The sequence below is a fragment of the Ylistrum balloti genome, unplaced genomic scaffold (assembly GCF_031769215.1).
Source record: "Ylistrum balloti isolate Yb309-2 unplaced genomic scaffold, AGI_CSIRO_Ybal_v1 Utg371064, whole genome shotgun sequence".
NCBI classification, from domain to species: Eukaryota; Metazoa; Mollusca; class Bivalvia; order Pectinida; family Pectinidae; genus Ylistrum; species Ylistrum balloti.
In genome coordinates, this window is record NW_026782588.1 from 344,126 (window position 1) to 365,886 (window position 21,761).

The window sequence follows — 21,761 nt, forward strand, 5'->3', positions numbered from 1 at the left end:
TAAGCATGATGATCTAAGGAATACTTTCTGAATGTTCAGAGTTTTTACACTTTCATCAAATATGCACCCTCTCAAATTGGAAATATGGACAATTTTCCAACTATTTGTTTCAATCAAGATTTGGATCAAACCTGCATTTAAACCATCATACAAAACAATTCAGCATATTTTAATATAACCTATAGTTTGAACAGAACTACAACATTGCCAGAATGCTGGTGTTTGTCAGTGAGACAACACTGAGTGATAAGTAGAATAAAAGAGACAAGAAACAACTACTTTGGATTAAACTACAATTACAACAAAATACATATATATATGTAGATAGATTTTTATTGACTTCTGGAAAATTCACAATTTTTGTTTAAAACACAAAAAAGAAAGACATCAACGTTTAATTATTTATTCTAAATTTTACAAATTTATATAATTTTCACAATCAAGGACTTGTATAAATATGATAATATGTAAAATAGAATTATGCAATCTTTCATTCATTAATTAAATGTTTATCTAATTACATGTAAAAAAATACTGATTAAATGTAAATATTAGGATATCAAATACAGCTATGTGTTATTATGTTATGTATATCTTAATGAATATTCATGACTTGAAATATGTTATGGGTTTTTAAATTTTGAATAAGATACAGTAAGCATTTTCCAAGGGCAGAAGACTTTTTCAACATTAATTGGCGATAGGTTAAGTCTCTAAGACTTTTGAATGCATATACTGCATTTTCAATATAAACTTTATTAATATATTTACATTAAAATCCAAACACACTATGTATTGATCCATGAATTTGGATCAAAATGAACTGAGGAATGAAAAATAATGAGTGATGTTTAGATGTTACGTCATAAAACACAAAGTTTATGATGTGTGACGTTGGATGTTATGTCATAAAACACAAAGTTTATGATGTGTGACGTTGGATGTTATGCCATAAAACACAAAGTTTATGATGTGTGACGTTGGATGTTATGCCATAAAACACAAAGTTTATGATGTGTGACGTTGGATGTTATGCCATAAAACACAAAGTTTATGATGTGTGACGTTGGATGTTATGCCATAAAACACAAAGTTTATGATGTGTGACGTTGGATGTTATGCCATAAAACACAAAGTTTATGATGTGTGACAAAAGGTCAATAGTGTAATGAAAATCAGACTTTTGGATTTCCTGGAAGCTGGTAGTATCCTTTAGCTTGGTATCTAGATTTACTGGTCCATTTCTCAGCTTGCTAAGAAGCATAGACCACCAGGTTATGATGAAACACATCACACATCATCTTCACCTGAGGTTTGCTAAGCCTAATCCTCTTTTGACTGAGCTATTGTGCCCTCCTCCCCCACACAGGACATTTATCATTACAAGCAACATGAACACATTCAATACAGTATTTATAACATCTAAAACAAAATTCCTTAACAAGTACTATCAAGAATCATGGCAAGAACTAAAGCAAAGATGACTGTTTAAAATTATGATTTTAACTAATTATGGCTACATTTTATAATTTTGTTTTCTATTTTGCACAACACAACCTTACAAAAATCAATAAGCAATTTCAATGAAATATGCATAAATCTGATTGTTTATAATATTTGTCATAACCTGTACAAGAGTGATAAAAGTTATTCAGGAGAAATAGTCTTAACAAATCAAAAACACTTTTGTAAATATATATTTGTGGCAAAATATCATAATTTATATAAAAAAAAATTTATTCACTTTAATCCTAACATATTGATATACAAATTACCTAGCTGTGTCAGAGCACCATGCATACCCCCATTGACAACCAAGGAAAAGTTAAAACATTGACTTTCTAATGAGGTGTTTTGAAAGTCCTACTGGAGTACAGCAAGGCTCTCCAATTTTGAAATTATCATTTTCAGGGCAATTCTGGAAGAAATAAACTGACCTTTACTAAATTAGAAACAGCATATTATACACCTAGTACTGTATGTGTATTTATTCAGATAAAAGATAAAATGACATCAACAAAATCATGATGGAATGATGGTCAAAGGTAATACTATATGCTGCCGATCATAAAATGGTAAGGCCATGTTGCTGTCCAACTCTTTCTGCAGTAATTCAAATTTCAAATATATATAACCGGTATATAAGCTGCATGCCCGACTCATGAGGAAAAAGGGCGTGGCTTACTATCCAGGAAATACGGTATGTAATGTCTAAATAATATACTGAGTAGAATATAATAGTATTTAACTGATTATGGCACCTGATAATTCACTGATAAACAGAACCTCTGATACTGATTAATTGATGTATCAACCATTTCAGTTTTCAGCAGCACATGCAGAATCAGGAGGTGACTTGGATGCTGTTGATGAGGTGTGAGACTGTAAATCAGGGTAGGGGTACAGATGTTGAGAGGAGTAGATCCTGGCCGCATTTTTTAGTGATCTGTAAATAAACCATAATTTAGGTCTACAAGGTATCACATGATTTTGTCAAATAGAATGTACATGTATAATCAATGAAAACATTGGAGTGACAGCATGAAACAAGTGACAACTGCCTTATTTGCTAGAACCTGATGGATTAAGCTCTATTTCACCTCATTTCAGAAACCTGGCAAAATTTTCTCAAAAGTTTTTGCACCAAATGGACAGGATCTCGAACTAAATACAGGCAGGGATGAAGGTCACACATCACGTCTGCTAAACACACAGTCCCTAGACTTATACGGGGAGGGACAATGGACACACTTTGTGTCTGCTAAACACCCAGTCCCTAGACTTGTACAGGTGGGGATAGAAGTCACTCCCTCATGTCTACTAAACACTAAGTCCCTAGACTTATACGGGGAGGGACAATGGACACACTTTGTGTCTGCTAAACACCCAGTCCCTAGACTTGTACAGGTGGGGATAGAAGTCACTCCCTCATGTCTACTAAACACTAAGTCCCTAGACTTATCGGGGAGGGACAATGGACACACTTTGTGTCTGCTAAACACCCAGTCCCTAGACTTGTACAGGTGGGGATAGAAGTCACTCCCTCATGTCTACTAAACACTAAGTCCCTAGACTTATACGGGGAGGGACAATGGACACACTTTGTGTCTGCTAAACACCCAGTCCCTAGACTTGTACAGGTGGGGATACAGAAGTCACTCCCTCATGTCTACTAAACACTAAGTCCCTAGACTTATACGGGGAGGGACAATGGACACACTTTGTGTCTGCTAACTTTGTGTCTGCTAAGCACACCCAGTCTTATACGGGGAGGGACAATGGACACCCCTAGACTTATACGGGGAGGGACAATGGACACACTTTGTGTCTGCTAAACACTAAGTCCCTAGACTTACATGGGAAGGGACAATGGACACACTTTGTGTCTGCTAAACACCCAGTCCCTTGGCTTATACAGGGAGGGACAATGGACACAATATGTGTCTGCTAAACACCAGTGCCCCAGACTTAAACGGGGAGGGACAATGGACACACTTTGTGTCTGCTAAACACCCAGTCCCTAGACTTGTACAAGTGGAGACAGAAGTCACTCCCTCATGTCTACTAAACACCAGGGCTCTAGACTTATACAGTCGGGATAGATGTCACCCCCAAATGACTACTAAACACCAGGGCTCTAGACTTATACAGTCGGGATAGATGTCACCCCCAAATGACTACTAAACACCAAGGCTCTAGACTAATACAGACGTCGTCACCTCCTCATGTCTCCTTAACACTCGGTCCCTAGACTAAAACAGGCAGGCACTCAGTCCCTAGACTAATACAGTCAGGGATAGAAGTCACCCCCTCATATCTCCTCAACACTCGGTCCCTAGACTAATACAAACATCGTCACCCCCTCATGTCTCCTTAACACTCGGTCCCTAGACTAAAACAGGCAGGTACTCGGTCCCTAGACTAATACAGGCAGGGATAGAAATCACTCCCTTATGTCTCCTTAACACTTGGTCCCTAGACTACTACAGGCAGGGATAGAAGTCACCCCCTCATGTCTCCTTAACACTCGGTCCCTAGAATAATACAGGCAGGGATAGAAGTCACCCCCTCATATCTCCTTAACACTTGGTCCCTAGACTACTACAGGCAGGGATAGAAGTCACCCCCTCATGTCTCCTTAACACTTGGTCCCTAGACTAATACAGGCAGGGATAGAAGTCACCCCCTCATGTCTCCTTAACACTCGGTCCCTAGACTAATACAGGCAGGGATAGAAGTCACCCCCTCATGTCTCCTTAACACTCAGTCCCTAGACTAATACAGGCAGGGATAGAAGTCACCTCCTCATGTCTCCTTAACACTCGGTCCCTAGACTAATACAGGCAGGGATAGAAGTCACCCCCTCATGTCTCCTTAACACTCGGTCCCTAGACTAATACAGGCAGGGATAGAAGTCACTCCCTTATGTCTCCTTAACACTCGGTCCCTAGACTAATACAGGCAGGGATAGAAGTCACCCCCTCATGTCTCCTTAACACTCGGTCCCTAGACTAATACAGGCAGGGATAGAAGTCACCCCCTCATGTCTCCTTAACACTTGGTCCCTAGACTAATACAGGCAGGGATAGAAGTCACCCCCTCATGTCTCCTTAACACTCGGTCCCTAGACTAATACAGGCAGGGATAGAAGTCACCCCCTCATGTCTCCTTAACACTCGGTCCCTAGACTAATACAGGCAGGGATAGAAGTCACCCCCTCATGTCTCCTTAACACTTGGTCCCTAGACTAATACAGGCAGGGATAGTAGTCACCCCCTCATGTCTCCTTAACACTCGGTCCCTAGACTACTACAGTCGGGGTTAGTAGTCACCCCCTCATGTCTCCTTAACACTCGGTCCCTAGACTTGTACAGTCGGGGATAGTAGTCACCCCCTCATGTCTCCTTAACACTTGGTCCCTTGACTAATACAGGCAGGGATAAAAGCCATCTAATGGTGATGAGCTAAATATGCACACAAATAACAGTTGCAAAATTACTCCAGTAACCTGTTCAACACAAAATGTCTTGGATTTTATACATAAATAGCTTCAATGTTCATACGTATATTCCTAGATATTATAATTCTTAATAAAGGGTTGTTTTTTGCAATGATGCAAATTTTGATCGAAAGTTTTAAGGCTTGGTCAAAAAACACACAAGTGAATAGCACCTTTTCATAATTTTGAGTGAGATACAGTAGAGCCAAACAAGGATATTATAATTCTTAATAAACTGTTTTTTGCATGCCATTAGGACTCGTCAGTGTCAAAAAACACACATGAATAGCACCTTTTCATAATTTTGAGGACTTGTCAGTGATGCTGCATCATACAACTGTTTCATCCATCTAGGACTCGTCAGTGATGCTACATCATACACCTGTTTCGTCCATCTAGGACTTGTCAGTGATGCTACATCATACACCTGTTTCGTCCATCTACGACTCGTCAGTGATGTTACATCATACACCTGTTTCGTCCATCTAGGACTCATCAGTGATGCTACATCATACACCTGTTTCGTCCATCTAGGACTCATCAGTGATGCTACATCATACACCTGTTTCGTCCATCTAGGACTTATCAGTGATGCTAAGGGCCTAAATTTTGAAACCTGGAAGGCAAATAAGGAAAATTCAAAGTGATTAAAAGAAAAGTAAAAATCTAGACGGGGAGGTGCAGCAGCCCCATAATTAAGCAAAGTGGATGTTTTTGCTTCACAAAAATCAGGAAGCAGGCTATAATGGTTTTCACTAATTGATTTTATCATCTATTTTTTTTCATCCTCTCCTGGAAAAAAAACTGACAAATAGAATATCTCAAAAATATAATCCCTTTACTTCAAATCAACATTCCTTTGCCCGAGTATCAAGAACACACAAACTCATATATTATATAACTAGTATATTATATTATATTATATTACTAGTATATTATATTATATAACTAGTATATTATATTATATCACTAGTATATTATATCATTTTATATTACATTATATTACTAGTATATTATATTTTACTATTATATTATATTATTGTATATATCAAGAACACAAAAATTATTATATTATATTACTGGTATGTAAGAATGTGTTGCGTAGTAGGTCTTAAACTGGAATTACTTACTTTAATGTCACATCAGCTGTTTTCATTGTGTGTATCTCTCCATCAATATTCATGAGGTAATTTAAAAAATTCTTGTCCCCTAAATCCTTTGGTTTGACCTTTACCCTGATGCTAGTAGGCTGCCGTATTGTAAGTGAAGGGAAATCTTCTTCCTATAAACAGCAAAATTACTAAAAAATCATACATATTTTTGGGGAAAAAAAATTGTGGTTTTTACAGAAAATAGTATTTTTGTGCACTATAGATTTTCTGGAGAAATAGTGCTTTAAAAATCAAGTAATACTGAAAAGCTTAGCCATATTTCTACAGTTTATTAATTTTTGAACATATCAACTTATCCTGACTTTGTACATCGTATAAGACTTGGTGCCTGGGTTACATCAAATTTGGTCAAAAATACACTCCTCTAACGTGTTTAAATAAGTCAAAGAAAAGAAAAAGAGGCCCCAGGGGACCCGTATCGCTCACCTGGTTTATTTCAATTTCAAATATGATAAATAATTTCTGATGTTATTTCCCTATTGGGTCCTGACCCTGTGGTCAAACAGAAGTCAAATTCACTATTTATTCATAAAAATTACTTCAGACAGAACTACAACAATATTCTTGTACGGAAGAAGGATTTTTGAGAACTTTTGTTTCCCTAATTTCGCCATCCCTTCTCCCTAGGGGGCAAAGATGCACCGTTTATACAGAACTGATTCTCCTTCATCTAAGAATACTTCAGACCATATTTGGGTAAAATCCATTCATTCATACTGGAGTAGAACATTTTAAAGAATATGTCTATTTCTGCTACTGGGCCCTGTCTTCCTTTGCAAGGGAGAAAAGACTTACCATTTATACAAATCTGATTCCCCTTCACCCAAGAATGCTTCTCATCAAATTTGTGCAATTTCCAATAGGAAGAGTAGGATGTTAAAGAATTTGCAAAATTTACTCCCCCAAGGATACTTCTGACCAAACTTGGGTGATATCCAATCATTCCTAATGGAGAAATAAGATTTAAAGAAATTTGCACTATTACCCCAATTGGTCTCCACCCTTCCATTCCAGGAAGCCGAATTCCACTATTTATTCACAACTCTTCACCGAAGAATACTTTAGACTAAATTTGGGCAGTATCCGTTCATTCCTGCTTAAGGAGAAGGATTTTAAAGAATTGACTTTATTTCCCTGAGCCCTGCCCCTCCTGCCCCAGGGGGCTGAGACCTTGGGTCTGTACAAGAGTGATTCCCCTTCACCCAAGATTGCTTCAGATAAAATGTGGCCAATATCAATTAATTTGTAGGGGAGGAGTAGGATTTTAAAGAACTTACACTTTTTCCCCTGTTGGGCCCGTCCTTCCCAACCCATGAGTCTGAGACTTAAGGTCTGTACAAAATTGATTCCCCTTTACCCAAGACTTCTTCAGACCAAATTTAGGTGATATCCATTCATTCCTACAGGAGGAGTAGGATTTTAAAGAATTTACTCTATTTCCCTTATCAACTAACTTCCCATTCTAGGTCCCACTGACAAGTCCCTAGGGATCAAATCAACTTTCTGGATTTAAGTATAATCCTTCACCCCAATGATGTTTCAAGCCAAATTAGGTTGAAATATGACTAGGCGTTAAGCAGGAGTAGGAGTGTTTTAAAGCAAAAGTTTACAGACAGCGAACAGTGAATGGTGCAAGATGACGGATGATAGCAATAGGTCATCTTGACCGTATGGGTCAGATGACCTTATAGAAATAAAATAAAAAGCCATACCCGTAGCATATCTCTTGTTAGCATTTTGCCCATTAGTTTAAAAAAATGTGTTTTTGGAGTACGTCGAAATATCAGTATAAGAAATTCTCCAGGTGCTTCTCCAAAACATTTTGAAGGAAAAGCTGCCACCATGCTGAATTCTCCATCAATTTGTTCTAAAAAAAAGGAAAAAAAGGACAGATCGGTACACATTTGCTGAGATGCTGACCATTCCAGAATTATTTGCATTAAATTTAATCTTTAATCACTTTACAACAAATGTAGAACAAGCTCTAAGCACACGAAGCTCACATAGGGTTATACTGGGGAGGAAACCAGAAAAACATGCTAAATTCACGGGACAGGTGACCCCATACCTTTTTACATTTAAACTGGGCATTAAATCCAGTGTCCTTGGTGAAAGGCAGGTGCAATACCATTTTTGGATTTTGGTTATGTAAATGAAAGCTTTTAACTAATGAATTAAACGAGTCTGTTGTTGCCAATATAACCCTGCTCACAGAACTGAAGACATGTCTACTTACAAATGTAATGTACTTTATAATTGTTAGTGGTACTACAACCACTGAAACATATAGTGAATGTCAATTTGTCAGATGACTGGAGTCATTGGTTGATCATTCTTATCTCCCTTTTTTTCATTCGATCAATACAATAACCATGGCCGTCAAGGAAGGCAGAGAATGCTGGCTGATGGACAGGTTAGGCTGTTTTATAATCCTATCAATATATCAAAGGCAGCGCCTACTTGGGTTGGACATACAAACTGTACTTTTAATTATTTTTTTTTTTTTCAATGATTCAAATTTATGCAGTTTTACTGAAAGCTTGAGGCAAAAAGGATGTTTTGTTTATTTACTTTTTTGTGGCAGTCATAAAATGAGATACTGTAAAAATTTTTAGTTTTTCATGGGGGATTTCTTCTTTTCATTGATTTCATGGGGACCCCATAATCCACGAATTCATATGTCCATGAACTGTTATAAGTAAACCAGTATGCAGATTTAATTATCTATATTCATCCATGAAATTAATTGTCCATAAAATAATATTTTTTATAAAAATCATGAAAATTGATCCCCATGAAGATGTATGATTTCACATTTGTTGCTAATCTTTGGTTTTCAAGTTATTATTTTTGTGGTTTTATTCCATCCTGGAAAATGTGAAAACTGGAATTCTACGAAATAACAGTAGTTTATAGCTATTAATGGTTTCATATTGTGAATTTACTGAAATGTCATATTGTAGGCATATTATGTTGGCAGGAACAGGCGAGGTTTTAGTTGTTACTTTGGCTTCTGGTTTAGTGCTATCAGTCTTTAAAGTGGGTCAAGGTCAATTAGATGAACACACAGAGGAAGCCCCTTCCTCCAGGCAACACTCTGTCTGAATATTTTGATCATTACACATTTTATCAATGAGAAGATGTTATTTTAAGATTTTGATACACTTGACCCTTTAAACCTAAATTGAAGGTCAAGGTCATTCATTTGAAAAAAAAATGTTCTTTACCCCAGAAAAGTACTAGCCTACCAATAGCAAAAGGTCTTGTAATTGGCTTTGTTTGGAAGGTTTTAATACATCTGACTTGATAATCTGATACTAAAAGGCTCTTCATTTCTGCAAACTACCAGCCATATGTCATCCTTTGATTTCTAATTTTCAGAAGTTGCAAAATCGAAAATGTTAAGATTGGATGGAAAGAAGATATCAGTGAAGAAAGACTGTATGACGTAGTTACCTTCTTTTTTATTGCCTTCCTCATCATCTTCTTGACAGAGTTGGCTGAAAATACCATCAACATAAGAGCTTTAGTCTCAACATCTTACTTACATATCAGTAAAACATAGAACAGATTTTGATTAAATTTGATATTTTTTTGTGATTGGGTAATATATCAAATTATCATAAGATGGAGTTTAATTTATCAATATATAGCATTACATTATGTGTTTATAAAACATATTACAAACCTGCCTGTCAGTGTTAACTCAGCATCGAAGAGTCTTTGAGATTTTAATAAAATTGTGTAAAATGGCATTACTGAAACAAGGATGGGTAAAACATGTATTTCATAAACATTTGAGAATTTGAGATTTCAAAATATCGGGAAAAAATCAAGCACACATTGCTATCATGATATAACATCATTATCCATATTATGACATCACAATTGATTTCTGACTAGAGCAATCAAAGAAAGTTACTCCAAAGTATCAATATTACACTACAGGTAGTGACATACAGTGTATTGTATTGTAATAATACAGAGGGTAACCAACCAATTATCTATAAAATACAAACCAGATACTCTATCAAGAAATGTAATATTTGACGAGATGTAAATATTCCTTAACATTAATTTCACATATAAAGCAACATTTGTCAATACATCTTTAATTTTCATTTTGATTAAGGATGATTACAAATATCTTTATCAAAATGTGTACCAACCTGCATAACGAGCTCTTCTCATCCATCGTTTCTGGTCTGTAAGATACATCATGTCTGCAAACAGACCATAGGCACTCACCACTGAGGCATAGCCCAACAATTCATCACCACTGTACTCAGCCATTAAAGGAATCATACAAGTGTTTCCTGGGAACAGTAAAAAAGATACTATTAATGACAGTTAATACGTTTAACAAATATATTGAAGACAAAATATTAATATGAGTAAAGAAGACGTCATTTAACACAATCATGTAAGTATATGTGACAAAACAGTATACTAGGTATGTTAGAAATTGTATTATGTCTGATAATGTCCATATGAAACTAAGGGCTGAAAGGTCACATTTCATCAAAGTTTAACTAGGATAATTCAAATATATCCTTTAACTAGGATACTTCAAACACCTCCTTTAACTAGGATACTTCAAACACCTCCTTTAACTAGGATACTTCAAACACCTCCTTTAACTAGGATACTTCAAACACCTCCTTTAACTAGGACAATTCAAACACCTCCTTTAACTAGGATACTTCAAACACCTCCTTTAACTATGATACTTCAAAACACCTCCTTTAACTAGGACAATTCAAACACCTCCTTTAACTAGGACAATTCAAACACCTCCTTTAACTAGGATACTTCAAACACCTCCTTTAACTAGGATACTTCAAAACACCTCCTTTAACTAGGACAATTCAAACACCTCCTTTAACTAGGATAATTCAAACATGTCCTTTAAGTAGGATACTTCAAACACCTCGTTTAACTAGGACAATTCAAACACCTCCTTTAACTAGAATATTTCAAACACCTCCTTTACCTAGGATAATTCAAACACCTCCTTTAACTAGGACAATTCAAACACCTCCTTTAACTAGGATAATTCAAACATGTCCTTTAACTAGGATACTTCAAACACCTCGTTTAACTAGGATATTTCAAACACCTCCTTTAACTAGGATATTTCAAACACCTCCTTTACCTAGGATAATTCAAACACCTCCTTTAACTAGGATACTTCAAACACCTCCTTCAACAAGGATAATTCAAACACCTCCTTTAACTAGGACAATTCATACAACTCCTTTAACTAGGATAATTCAAACACCTCCTTTAACTAGGACAATTCAAACATGTCCTATAACTAGGACAATTCAAACACCTACTTTAACTAGGACAATTCAAACATGTCCTTTAACTAGGATAATTCAAACACCTCCTTTAACTAGGACAATTCAAACATGTCCTTTAACTAGGACAATTCAGACATGTCCTTTAACTAGGATAATTCAAACACCTCCTTTAACCAGGATAATTCAAACACCTCCTTTAACCAGGATAATTCAAACATGTCCTTTAACTAGAATAATTCAAAGACATTATTTGAAGAATTTCTCAAGTCTCAAAAAATGAAAATAAGAATTCAGGTTCAATGTTTTATTTAAGACAACCAGGATTGTTATAGGGCAGATTTTATGGTTTGTTTGCTAGGTTTTTTGCCCTGTCAGCGGCCAGGATTATTTTGAGACAGAGCATCCTTGCAGTTGCTGGTGGCGACTTAACTGAACAACAAAGAGGAGGCCCACCATATGCCATCCAGAGCAATTGGAATAAAGGACACAAACATGGCAGTACTGAGTAGTCCATTCTGCAGCTTCTTGGGGAAAACAACTGCCACTGATAAGGATAGTCAAACTAGACATCTTGAATCTTCACCTTAGGTTGTGTAGTCCAATGCTCTGCTGAATGGGTATTTCACGGTATCAAGGCAGCAAAAATAGCCAGATTTCAACAAGTCAATAATTAACTGCATCAAAAGTCATGATAGATAAATAGAACCTTTCATCCCCTTGGAGGTGAGATAGGCAGATCTCAACCCAAGGGAAAAGATAATTGAGATTGCAGGCAGCTTGCCAAGTGTTTGTAACTTAAACATCTTTCCCTGAGGGTTGAGATTATCCTATCTAACCAACAAGGGGTAAATAGTTATTTTTCTCTTACCCTATTGGCTTTATAGGGTACTTGTGTGTCACAAGTTTTTGTTGTCATAGTGCTTCGCATCACTGATGTGATTGACGTGACATAAGTGTAATGTTAATGTGACATTGTATCATTGTCCTGACAGGGGAATCCCCCTCTCTTTAGGGACACTAGGGTGAGATAAGGAAATCTCAGTCCTGATAAAAGTGTGAATTTACTTGTCCAGGGAAGAAAAAAAATCATCCTTTTTCTTTTCTTTTTTTTTTTTTTGATCTCATGATTAAAGATAAACTAAGGTCTTTCCATGTCGACAGTATATAAGACATACCTTTGATGATGTGAAGTGCAGCTGTGACAGTGTCATAGTTCCCAAAGGCTGCTACTGATATACCATTACCTGTTCCTAAAATAAAATAAAAAATCTGAACTGTAAACATCAATCCAACTGTAATTAGATAGCATACAATAATTAATTTGTTTATGTATGTTAATGATGTATGTTTATGTATGTAACTGATGTCTGTTTATGTATGTTAATGATGTATGTTTATGTATGTTAATGGTGTCTGTTTATGTATGTTAATGGTGTCTGTTTATGTATGTTAATGGTGTCTGTTTATGTATGTTAATGGTGTCTGTTTATGTATGTTAATGGTGTATGTTTATGCATGTTAATGGTGTCTGTTTATGTATGTTAATGGTGTCTGTTTATCTATGTTAATGATGTATGTTTATGCATGTTAATGGTGTCTGTTTATGTATGTTAATGGTGTCTGTTTATCTATGTTAATGATGTATGTTTATGCATGTTAATGGTGTCTGTTTATGTATGTTAATGGTGTCTGTTTATCTATGTTAATGATGTATGTTTATGCATGTTAATGGTGTCTGTTTATGTATGTTAATGGTGTCTGTTTATCTATGTTAATGGTGTCTGTTTATGTATGTTAATGGTGTCTGTTTATCTATGTTAATGGTGTCTGTTTTTGTATGTTAATGGTGTCTGTTTATGTATGTTAATGATGTATGTTTATGCATGTTAATGGTGTCTGTTTATCTATGTTAATGGTGTCTGTTTTTGTATGTTAATGGTGTCTGTTTATGTATGTTAATGGTGTCTGTTTATGTATGTTAATGATGTCTGTTTATCTATGTTAATGATGTATGTTTATGCATGTTAATGGTGTCTGTTTATGTATGTTAATGGTGTCTGTTTATGTATGTTAATGATGTGTCTGTTTGGTGTCTGTTTATCTATGTTAATGATGGTGTCTGTTTATGTATGTTAATGGTGTCTGTTTATCTATGTTAATGATGTATGTTTATGTATGTTAATGGTGTCTGTTTATCTATGTTAATGATGTATGTTTATGTATGTTAATGGTGTCTGTTTATCTATGTTAATGATGTATGTTTATGTATGTAACTGATGTCTGTTTATGTATGTTAATGATGTATGTTTATGCATGTTAATGGTGTCTGTTTATCTATGTTGATGGTGTCTGTTTATCTATGTTAATGGTGTCTGTTTATGTATGTTAATGGTGTATGTTTATGTATGTTAATGATGTCTGTTTATCTATGTTAATGATGTTTGTTTATGCATGTTAATGGTGTCTGTTTATGTATGTTAATGGTGTCTGTTTATGTATGTAACTGATGTCTGTTTATGTATGTTAATGATGTATGTTTATGTATGTTACTGGTGTCTGTTTATGTTAGATAGATACTCACCAGTACGTATTATTCCAATGGGATATAGATACTCACCAGTATGTATTATTCCAATGGGAGATAGATACTCACCAGTATGTATTATTCCAATGGGAGATAGATACTCACCAGTATGTATTATTCCAATGGGAGATAGATACTCACCAGTACATATTATTCCAATGGGAGATAGATACTCACCAGTACGTATTATTCCAATGGGAGATAGATACTCACCAGAAGGTATTATTCCAATGGGAGATAGATACTCACCAGTACGTATTATTCCAATGGGAGATAGATACTCACCAGTACATATTATTCCAATGGGAGATAGATACTCACCAGTACGTATTATTCCAATGGGAGATAGATACTCACCAGTACGTATTATTCCAATGGGAGATAGATACTCACCAGTACGTATTATTCCAATGGGAGATAGATACTCACCAGTACGTATTATTCCAATGGGAGATAGATACTCACCAGTACGTATTATTCCAATGGGAGATAGATACTCACCAGTAGGTATTATTCCAATGGGAGATAGATACTCACCAGAAGGTATTATTCCAATGGGTATAGTATTAGACTTAAAAGGACCATTTCTATCATTGTAGTCGAGTCCCGCCTTCTCATTGGTAATTCTCAACAGTCTGTTCAAAACCTCACAAAATGAGCCATCTCCGCCGAAAACTACAATTCTGGATAACAAAATTTAGGACACAGTTAATGTAATAATGTTCAGAGAGGACTTTTATCTATCTAATTTATTTTTCTTTTGATGTTGAAGTGTACAACAATTAGAAGACATCAATCAGAGACTGAAAGAGGAGATACAAAATTATCATAACAAGAATGAAATGATGAAGAAATTAATTGGTAATCACTCTTCAGAAAATTGTTGAATCAAAATGCCATTTTAGAAAAGTACAATTTCATGTCATAGTTATAAAGCTTTAAAGTTTCAAAGAAATCAGTTATAAACTGCAGGAGAATAATTTTGGACAAGATTATAATGCTGGAAAAAATAAAGGGCAATAACTCCAAAATTTGTTAAAACAAACTGTCGTCCATTTATGAGGCATACCAAGATTGAATGTGACTATTTGAAAACTAATAAAAGAGATTGCTAGATGTGATTAAGATTATGAAACAAACAAGAGGCATAAAAATCGATTGAATCAGGTTGCCTTTCAGGAAAACACAGTTATATGTCATGGTGATTAAACCTAGCAAGTCTGCAAGAAGTTGAAAACTGACAGAGGAGATATCTGGACAAGTTTAGATTATGAAAACTACAAGGGGCAATAATCTTTCCAAATACTGTGGAATCAAACTGTTTTCAGTGAAACACAACGTCATGTCATGGTGATAAACATTATCAAGTTTAAAAGAGAGTGCAGTTGTAAAATCTGAAAAATGTGGGAAGAGATCTCAGCCTTCTAAATGTTCACTACAGGACGACAAATGGATGGATGCACAACACCATCCCATCTAAATGTTTGACGTGTGCCTTACAAAAGAGAGAAAGTTATGTTATTTTCACTCCGTACAAAAATCACTAAACAGGTATATTTTCAAAGTGGAATTATACATACCCATCTACTGTAGACAAATCATACTCTGACAACATCTCCTCAAAGTGTTTTGCTCTTTCTGAGACTAGAATGGAAATGATTTTAAAATTATTTTGAATATTTCAGTGACTGTTTTTTTTTTAAACTTCTGGCATCAGCATTCTAACTACATCAGTGTTAGCTATCATCCCCATTAACCATTTATGTCTACCAGGTGTATCATAAACTCTTTACAAGTATTAATAAGTGGAAAACTGTCAAATTGTTTAATGTATACATGACTCCAACCACTTAAACCCATATTCCCTGTTGTATCTTTTAAGACCTGTGAATTGCAAGCTAACAGGCTAAGAGACCTGAGAACTTTAACAGTCGACATTGTAGATGAAAATGGATCTACCTTTTTGATATGTTTATGAGAATTTGAGAGGTATTTAGGGGCTGGATCAATATAGTTGGTAAAAAGATCCTCCTTCAGTTGTAACACCACACAGGGGTGTTATTTTTATCAAATATTGATTTATCCTCCAACGTCTGATAAAAACATATACTGAAATATTTCCTGTGGGGTGTATTTATTACTTGTGTTAAGTGTTAAGGAACCACTACGCTACCTAAAGTGTATGTAATGTTAACTACCAGAGAGATTTTTCTTGTAATATATTGAATCTTAAGTTTCAATTTACATTTATGAAATGAGGCAAAGATTAATTTAAAGGCAAGCTAAAATGAAAAAATTCTGACATTTTTCATAAATGATTAGTAAAATTATAAAAATTTGGCGAGTCAAATACAATTTTTAAAACCAGTATATATTTGTCAATTCCATTCCTTACCCTTTACATCACAGGTAATACGAGCCAGTTCAAACAATGGTAATATTCGTCTAGAATTACTTTGTCCATATCTACCTCCACTGATTGGGTTCACAAGCACCAGAAAGCGTTTGGGACGCTGGTCATACACTGTGAAATAAAGAATTATAAGCCAAATACGTATATTAATTATATTGTATTAAATTGATTTTGTCCGCACTTTACCATCCCTTAAGGCATAACTAAAAATATTGGAAGTAATCCCATCAGGGTCAAAATCTAGGTCACACTAACCTAACTTTGTTGTACAATATACATATACAATGTTCCTGCATGGCAAGTAGTAAACTTTAAGTGTTAAAATCAGTTCATGTACCAATATAGGACCCTATCTGTATTGAATCTTTTGGTAAATCTTATTCTTTATAAAATAACAATAAATTTGAATATTTCAAGGCTGATCAGTGCACAAAATCTTCCTGTTGAAGGTTAAAGGTAGGTTAAAGTCTTATCTAGATCTATTTGTAGCATTGCTGATAATGAGTCCTTTGTTTGAGTTACAAGGCCACATAAAACTAGAACTATCATCTCAAGGATAACTCTACTACCTGTATATGCATAAACCTCTCTATACCATATTTGGTCAAAATTCCAACAACAAAGTAAAAACCAGTTCAAAATTATTTTTGGTGTTCCCTTTTACCTCTATACACTAGAAGGTTAAAAGCAGAAAATATCTAAATCTCAACCAATAAGAGGCCACGGTTTGTCTCAGCATAGATGTACATGTATATATTTAACCTATAACAGTAGTGATGTTGGTGTCCCCAAAACCCTTTAAACCAAACCAAATTCATTCAAAATTGAGCAATATCTAAATTTCAACCCATCAGATACCACCATTTGCCTAAGAATGATTGTCATGGAAATGAAACACATACAGAGATATTTGGCAAATTATACCCCTATATACTAAATTTGGTCAAAATTGGATAATATCTAAATTTTGACCAATCAGAGGCCAGGATTGTGTTGCCAAAGTAGCTGTTTCTGAAGCACATAATGTATCTTACAGTAGGTTTTAATTAGTTACTATACCAAATGACTAGGGTTTATATGAGTAACAAGGTAAGAAAACCTGCTTACAGTTACCAGTTACCATGGCAACCATATTTTCAACAGAAAAAAAAACCAAAGGAAAAAATAATATTACCACTAAAATATATGTGTTTGCAGCATCAAAAATCTCATGACTTTTCCTCCAATGGCTACTTTTGAATTCGTGATCTTTGGAAAGATCCTGAGTCGACCTGGAAGATTTTTTCAGGTACTGTATTATTTACCTTTCTGGAAGTGTAATTGTAAATCAGAGATAAAACGCTGACACTCCTCAACCTGTCCCGTTACACATTTGGTCGCCTGTTTCCACAGCAACTTCTTCCGCGTGATGTAGTGTACCTTACACAGCCATTTTGGTTTGGTAGCTTTTGATTGGTCAGTGGAAACATTCAGTGCAGTGTCATTTGTTTCTATCCCTATAATGTCATCTAACACAACAGTTGATTCTAAATATAGAGAAAAAAACATCGTTATTACAGGCATAGGGTAATTAACAAGTTTATGGTAATTAATTGCAATGCATTGTTTTTTTTAGGTAATTGAATGCTTTTTTCTATGAAACTGAAGGTTAACTTGACAAAATATAATGTTAATTGAATCAATTACATCACAAATTTTCTAAGTTTGCTGATTACGTTTCATATACAAATCAAAGGAAGCTATTGATCATACTATTGTGTCATAATGCATCAACAAACTCATGTGAAATTTGTTAATGATAGAGTTTCTTGTGGTAACTCTAATGTATTGAAAGAGTTTCTTCTTGTAATTTTACTGTATTGACAGAGTTACTACTGGTTACTTTGCTGTATTGATATAGTTTCTTGTGGTAACTTTACTGTATGGATATAGTTTCTACTGGTAACTTTACTGTAATGATATAGTTTCTTGTGGTAACTTTACTGTAATGATAGAGTTTCTTGTGGTAACTTTACTGTAATGATATAGTTTCTTCTGGTAACTTTACTGGATATAGCTGTAACTTTACTGTAATGATATAGTTTCTTGTGGTAACTTTACTGTAATGATAGAGTTTCTTGTGGTAACTTTACTGTAATGATAGAGTTTCTTGTGGTAACTTTACTGTACGGATATAGTTTCTTCTGGTAACTTTACTGTACGGATATAGTTTCTACTGGTAACTTTACTGTAATGATATAGTTTCTTGTGGTAACTTTACTGTAATGATAGAGTTTCTTGTGGTAACTTTACTGTAATGATAGAGTTTCTTGTGGTAACTTTACTGTAATGATATAGTTTCTTCTGGTAACTTTACTGTATTGATATAGTTTCTTGTGGTAAATTAAATGCCTTATAAATATACATATTGTTTGTATGGTACAACATTATTCTTAACTGTACATGACTGTTACAGCTATATTCACTGTCCCCAAGCGCCCGCTTCTGATCTATGGTAATACGATTTTTCCCGGTGCTGCAACATTCACTGTCGTCAACAAAAATTAGTCACTCTCATTACACTCCGTGAGAGGTTAACATTTAGGCTATCTTTGTAATAACGCGTCCTGGAAACCTACACATTTTGTGTGATCAGGCGCTTGGCTACTTACCTTTTGGCTTCCGACCTTTTGTAGAAATCCTGAGATTGTGCTCGCTAATTGTGCAATCTGCATTTACTTCACCATCAACAGTCAAAACGTACGGCATTATTCTTCACTCGGTTTCAGCGAGAATCATTTAAATTGTGTGTACATCTAAGGGCCAACACATATAGCCGGGATGTTGACGGTTTAGCCTGATCTGGGGTAAATGCAGTTTATGAATTATTAAAGATCCTGACGAAATGATATACATCGCGGTCGATTTTTTTATATATATATATACATAGGTCAGATCACCCACATCGATGTGACTGTTTCCGGGTAATGTTTTTGTCCCCCCCCCCCCCCCCCAAAAAAAAAAAAAAAAAAATCAGATAAATAGACTCGTTCTGTGATGACTCCAAGTGAGTCTTTATCAAATTTATTACAGCCAACTATCCAAAGAGTAAACCATTAGCTTTATTTGAATGTTTCGATGTACTTAATTCTCAATTTTTTAAACGTGTTTTACGTCCACTATTACGGCCACCCGATCTTACCATATATTTTCATTGTTAATTTTTTCAAGTCATGTTCTGCCCTACGATTATTTACAGATTTTGATAGTTTTCAAGTTATTTCCAAGTTTGTCATACCTGACACCGAATTTATAAACCATTCCCCAATCAATATGATATAATGACATCTCACATCTACATATACCTGACACCGAGTTTATAAACCATTCCCCAATCAATATGATATAATGACATCTCACATCTACATATACCTGACACCGAGTTTATAAACCATTCCCCAATCAATATGATATAATGACATCTCACATCTACACATACCTGACACCGAGTTTATAAACCATTCCCCAATCAATATGATATAGTGACATCTCACATCTACACATACCAGACACCGAGTTTATAAACCATTCCCCAATCAATATGATATAGTGACATCTCACATCTACACATACCTGACACCGAGTTTATAAACCATTCCCCAATCAATATGATATAGTGACATCTCACATCTCTACATATACCTGGTACCGAGTTTATAAACCATTCCCCAATCAATATGATATAGTGACATCTCACATCTCTACATATACCTGGTACCGAGTTTATAAACCATTCCCCAATCAATATTATATAGTGACATCTCACATCTCTACATATACCTGGTACCGAGTTTATAAACCATTCCCCAATCATTATGATATAGTGACATCTCACATCTCTACATATACCTGGTACCGAGTTTATAAACCATTCCCCAATCAATATTATATAGTGACATCTCACATCTCTACATATACCTGGTACCGAGTTTATAAACCATTCCCTAATCAATATGATATAGTGACATCTCACAACTCGTGCACACCTTACAATGGGTTTAAGAAATATCCCCCCACCCAACCAATATGCAGTACTTAAGTTAGCGAGAAAAGCTAGCCATCATTATTACTGACCCTTGTATTGTGTTTCAGCCAGAAACAAGAAACAGGAAACACGTATTATTTTGGCCTTCAACAGATGATTCTTTTGACGCCATTTCTCTGATTATGATGTTTAAATTGAATCACAGAGGCATATGACATGAAATAATAAAATCCTTACCATAGGTTTACCCGTTCCTGAGTGTTTCTTTCACTTCTGCCACTCAGTCATAAAGTTGAGGAAAATGGAAAAAAAAAATCAGATGATGAAAGGGCAAGTCTCCTTAAACTTTAAAAGATTGCTAAACTAGGCCATGAGTCAGTATTGATGTCGTTGTCTGTAATGACCAACATGATTGCAAACAATGACTTATGTGCTACTCACTGATCCTTATCATATTACACTATTATTATAACAGAGAGACCTTCACGAGAAACTACAAATAATCGGTAGGTAAAAAAAAAATCTGGTACGGAGCTAAGGTGATACGTGAAAGTTACTTCCTTTCCGCGCACGGTGTGTAATCGTGTACACGATGATCCAGTTATCAACTTGGACATCGTATACCAGAATGTTACATCGTGTACATTGCTAGCTCTTTTCCCACCACACACTTTATTGATCGGCGTCCAGCATATTTGTTTCAATGTTTTTTACACAGATTTTCAGACAAAAGATAATACGATGTGCTGACAAATTTTGATTAAGACTTTAAAATCACAGAGTTGTACATATCAAACGACGGACCTATATCCAAGTCCGTGATCAAATTAATCCTTAATGCATGCGCAGTTATAAGGATTTTTTATTCAATGTACCGGATATAGGAAAGCTTTTTCATATTAGATATTGGATAATAAGAGTTTCTTTTACCACTGACGAAATCGTTATTTGCATTTTGAACATTATTTTGATTAAAATAGAATATCATATTAAAAGTTTGGCTTTCCAGTTGATTAAAATAGGCTATTAATGGTTATTATACTTGACTTAGCTAGAATTGCTATGTAAAATACTAACAAAATGATGTACATTTGTTAAAAAAATGTAAAAATATGCAGTTTCTTATTCGTTTTTTTTTAAATGTTTTTGTTGTTTTGTTTTGTTTTTACCTAAAGGCCATACAGTGAATACAGACATCCCCTATTGGACTCTCCTACGCTTAGACTGTGATAGATTGTAACTGTGTCTATGATCTGAATCGGT

General features: G+C 35.1%; 1 protein-coding gene across 1 annotated transcript; it reads right to left on the reverse strand.

Annotated features, from left to right (window-relative positions):
* Positions 1 to 2,179: 2,179 nt before the first annotated feature.
* On the reverse strand, positions 2,180 to 19,222 carry LOC132560468 (ceramide kinase-like). Its single transcript, XM_060225131.1, has 12 exons — positions 19,126 to 19,222; positions 17,779 to 18,000; positions 16,457 to 16,585; positions 15,642 to 15,705; positions 14,599 to 14,744; positions 12,653 to 12,727; positions 10,341 to 10,487; positions 9,860 to 9,929; positions 9,628 to 9,671; positions 7,884 to 8,038; positions 6,130 to 6,281; positions 2,180 to 2,446 (listed from the first exon to the last, which is right to left on the reverse strand). The coding sequence occupies exons 1-12, from the start codon at positions 19,220 to 19,222 to the stop codon at positions 2,320 to 2,322; spliced, it is 1,428 nt and encodes a 475-aa protein (XP_060081114.1). The 3' UTR covers positions 2,180 to 2,319.
* Between the last annotated feature and the right edge of the window lie 2,539 nt (positions 19,223 to 21,761).

Bases quoted from the DNA above. Each gene is read 5' to 3' on its own strand.
- LOC132560468 (XM_060225131.1), bottom strand. From the start codon at position 19,222: ATGCCGTACGTTTTGACTGTTGATGGTGAAGTAAATGCAGATTGCACA. The intron at 14,745-15,641 runs GTATGTATAATT...TTTGTTATCCAG, and splicing joins GATTTGTCTACAGTAGATGG to AATTGTAGTTTTCGGCGGAG. The intron at 12,728-14,598 runs GTGAGTATCTAT...ATTTTATTTTAG, and splicing joins CATTGGAATAATACCTTCTG to GAACAGGTAATGGTATATCA.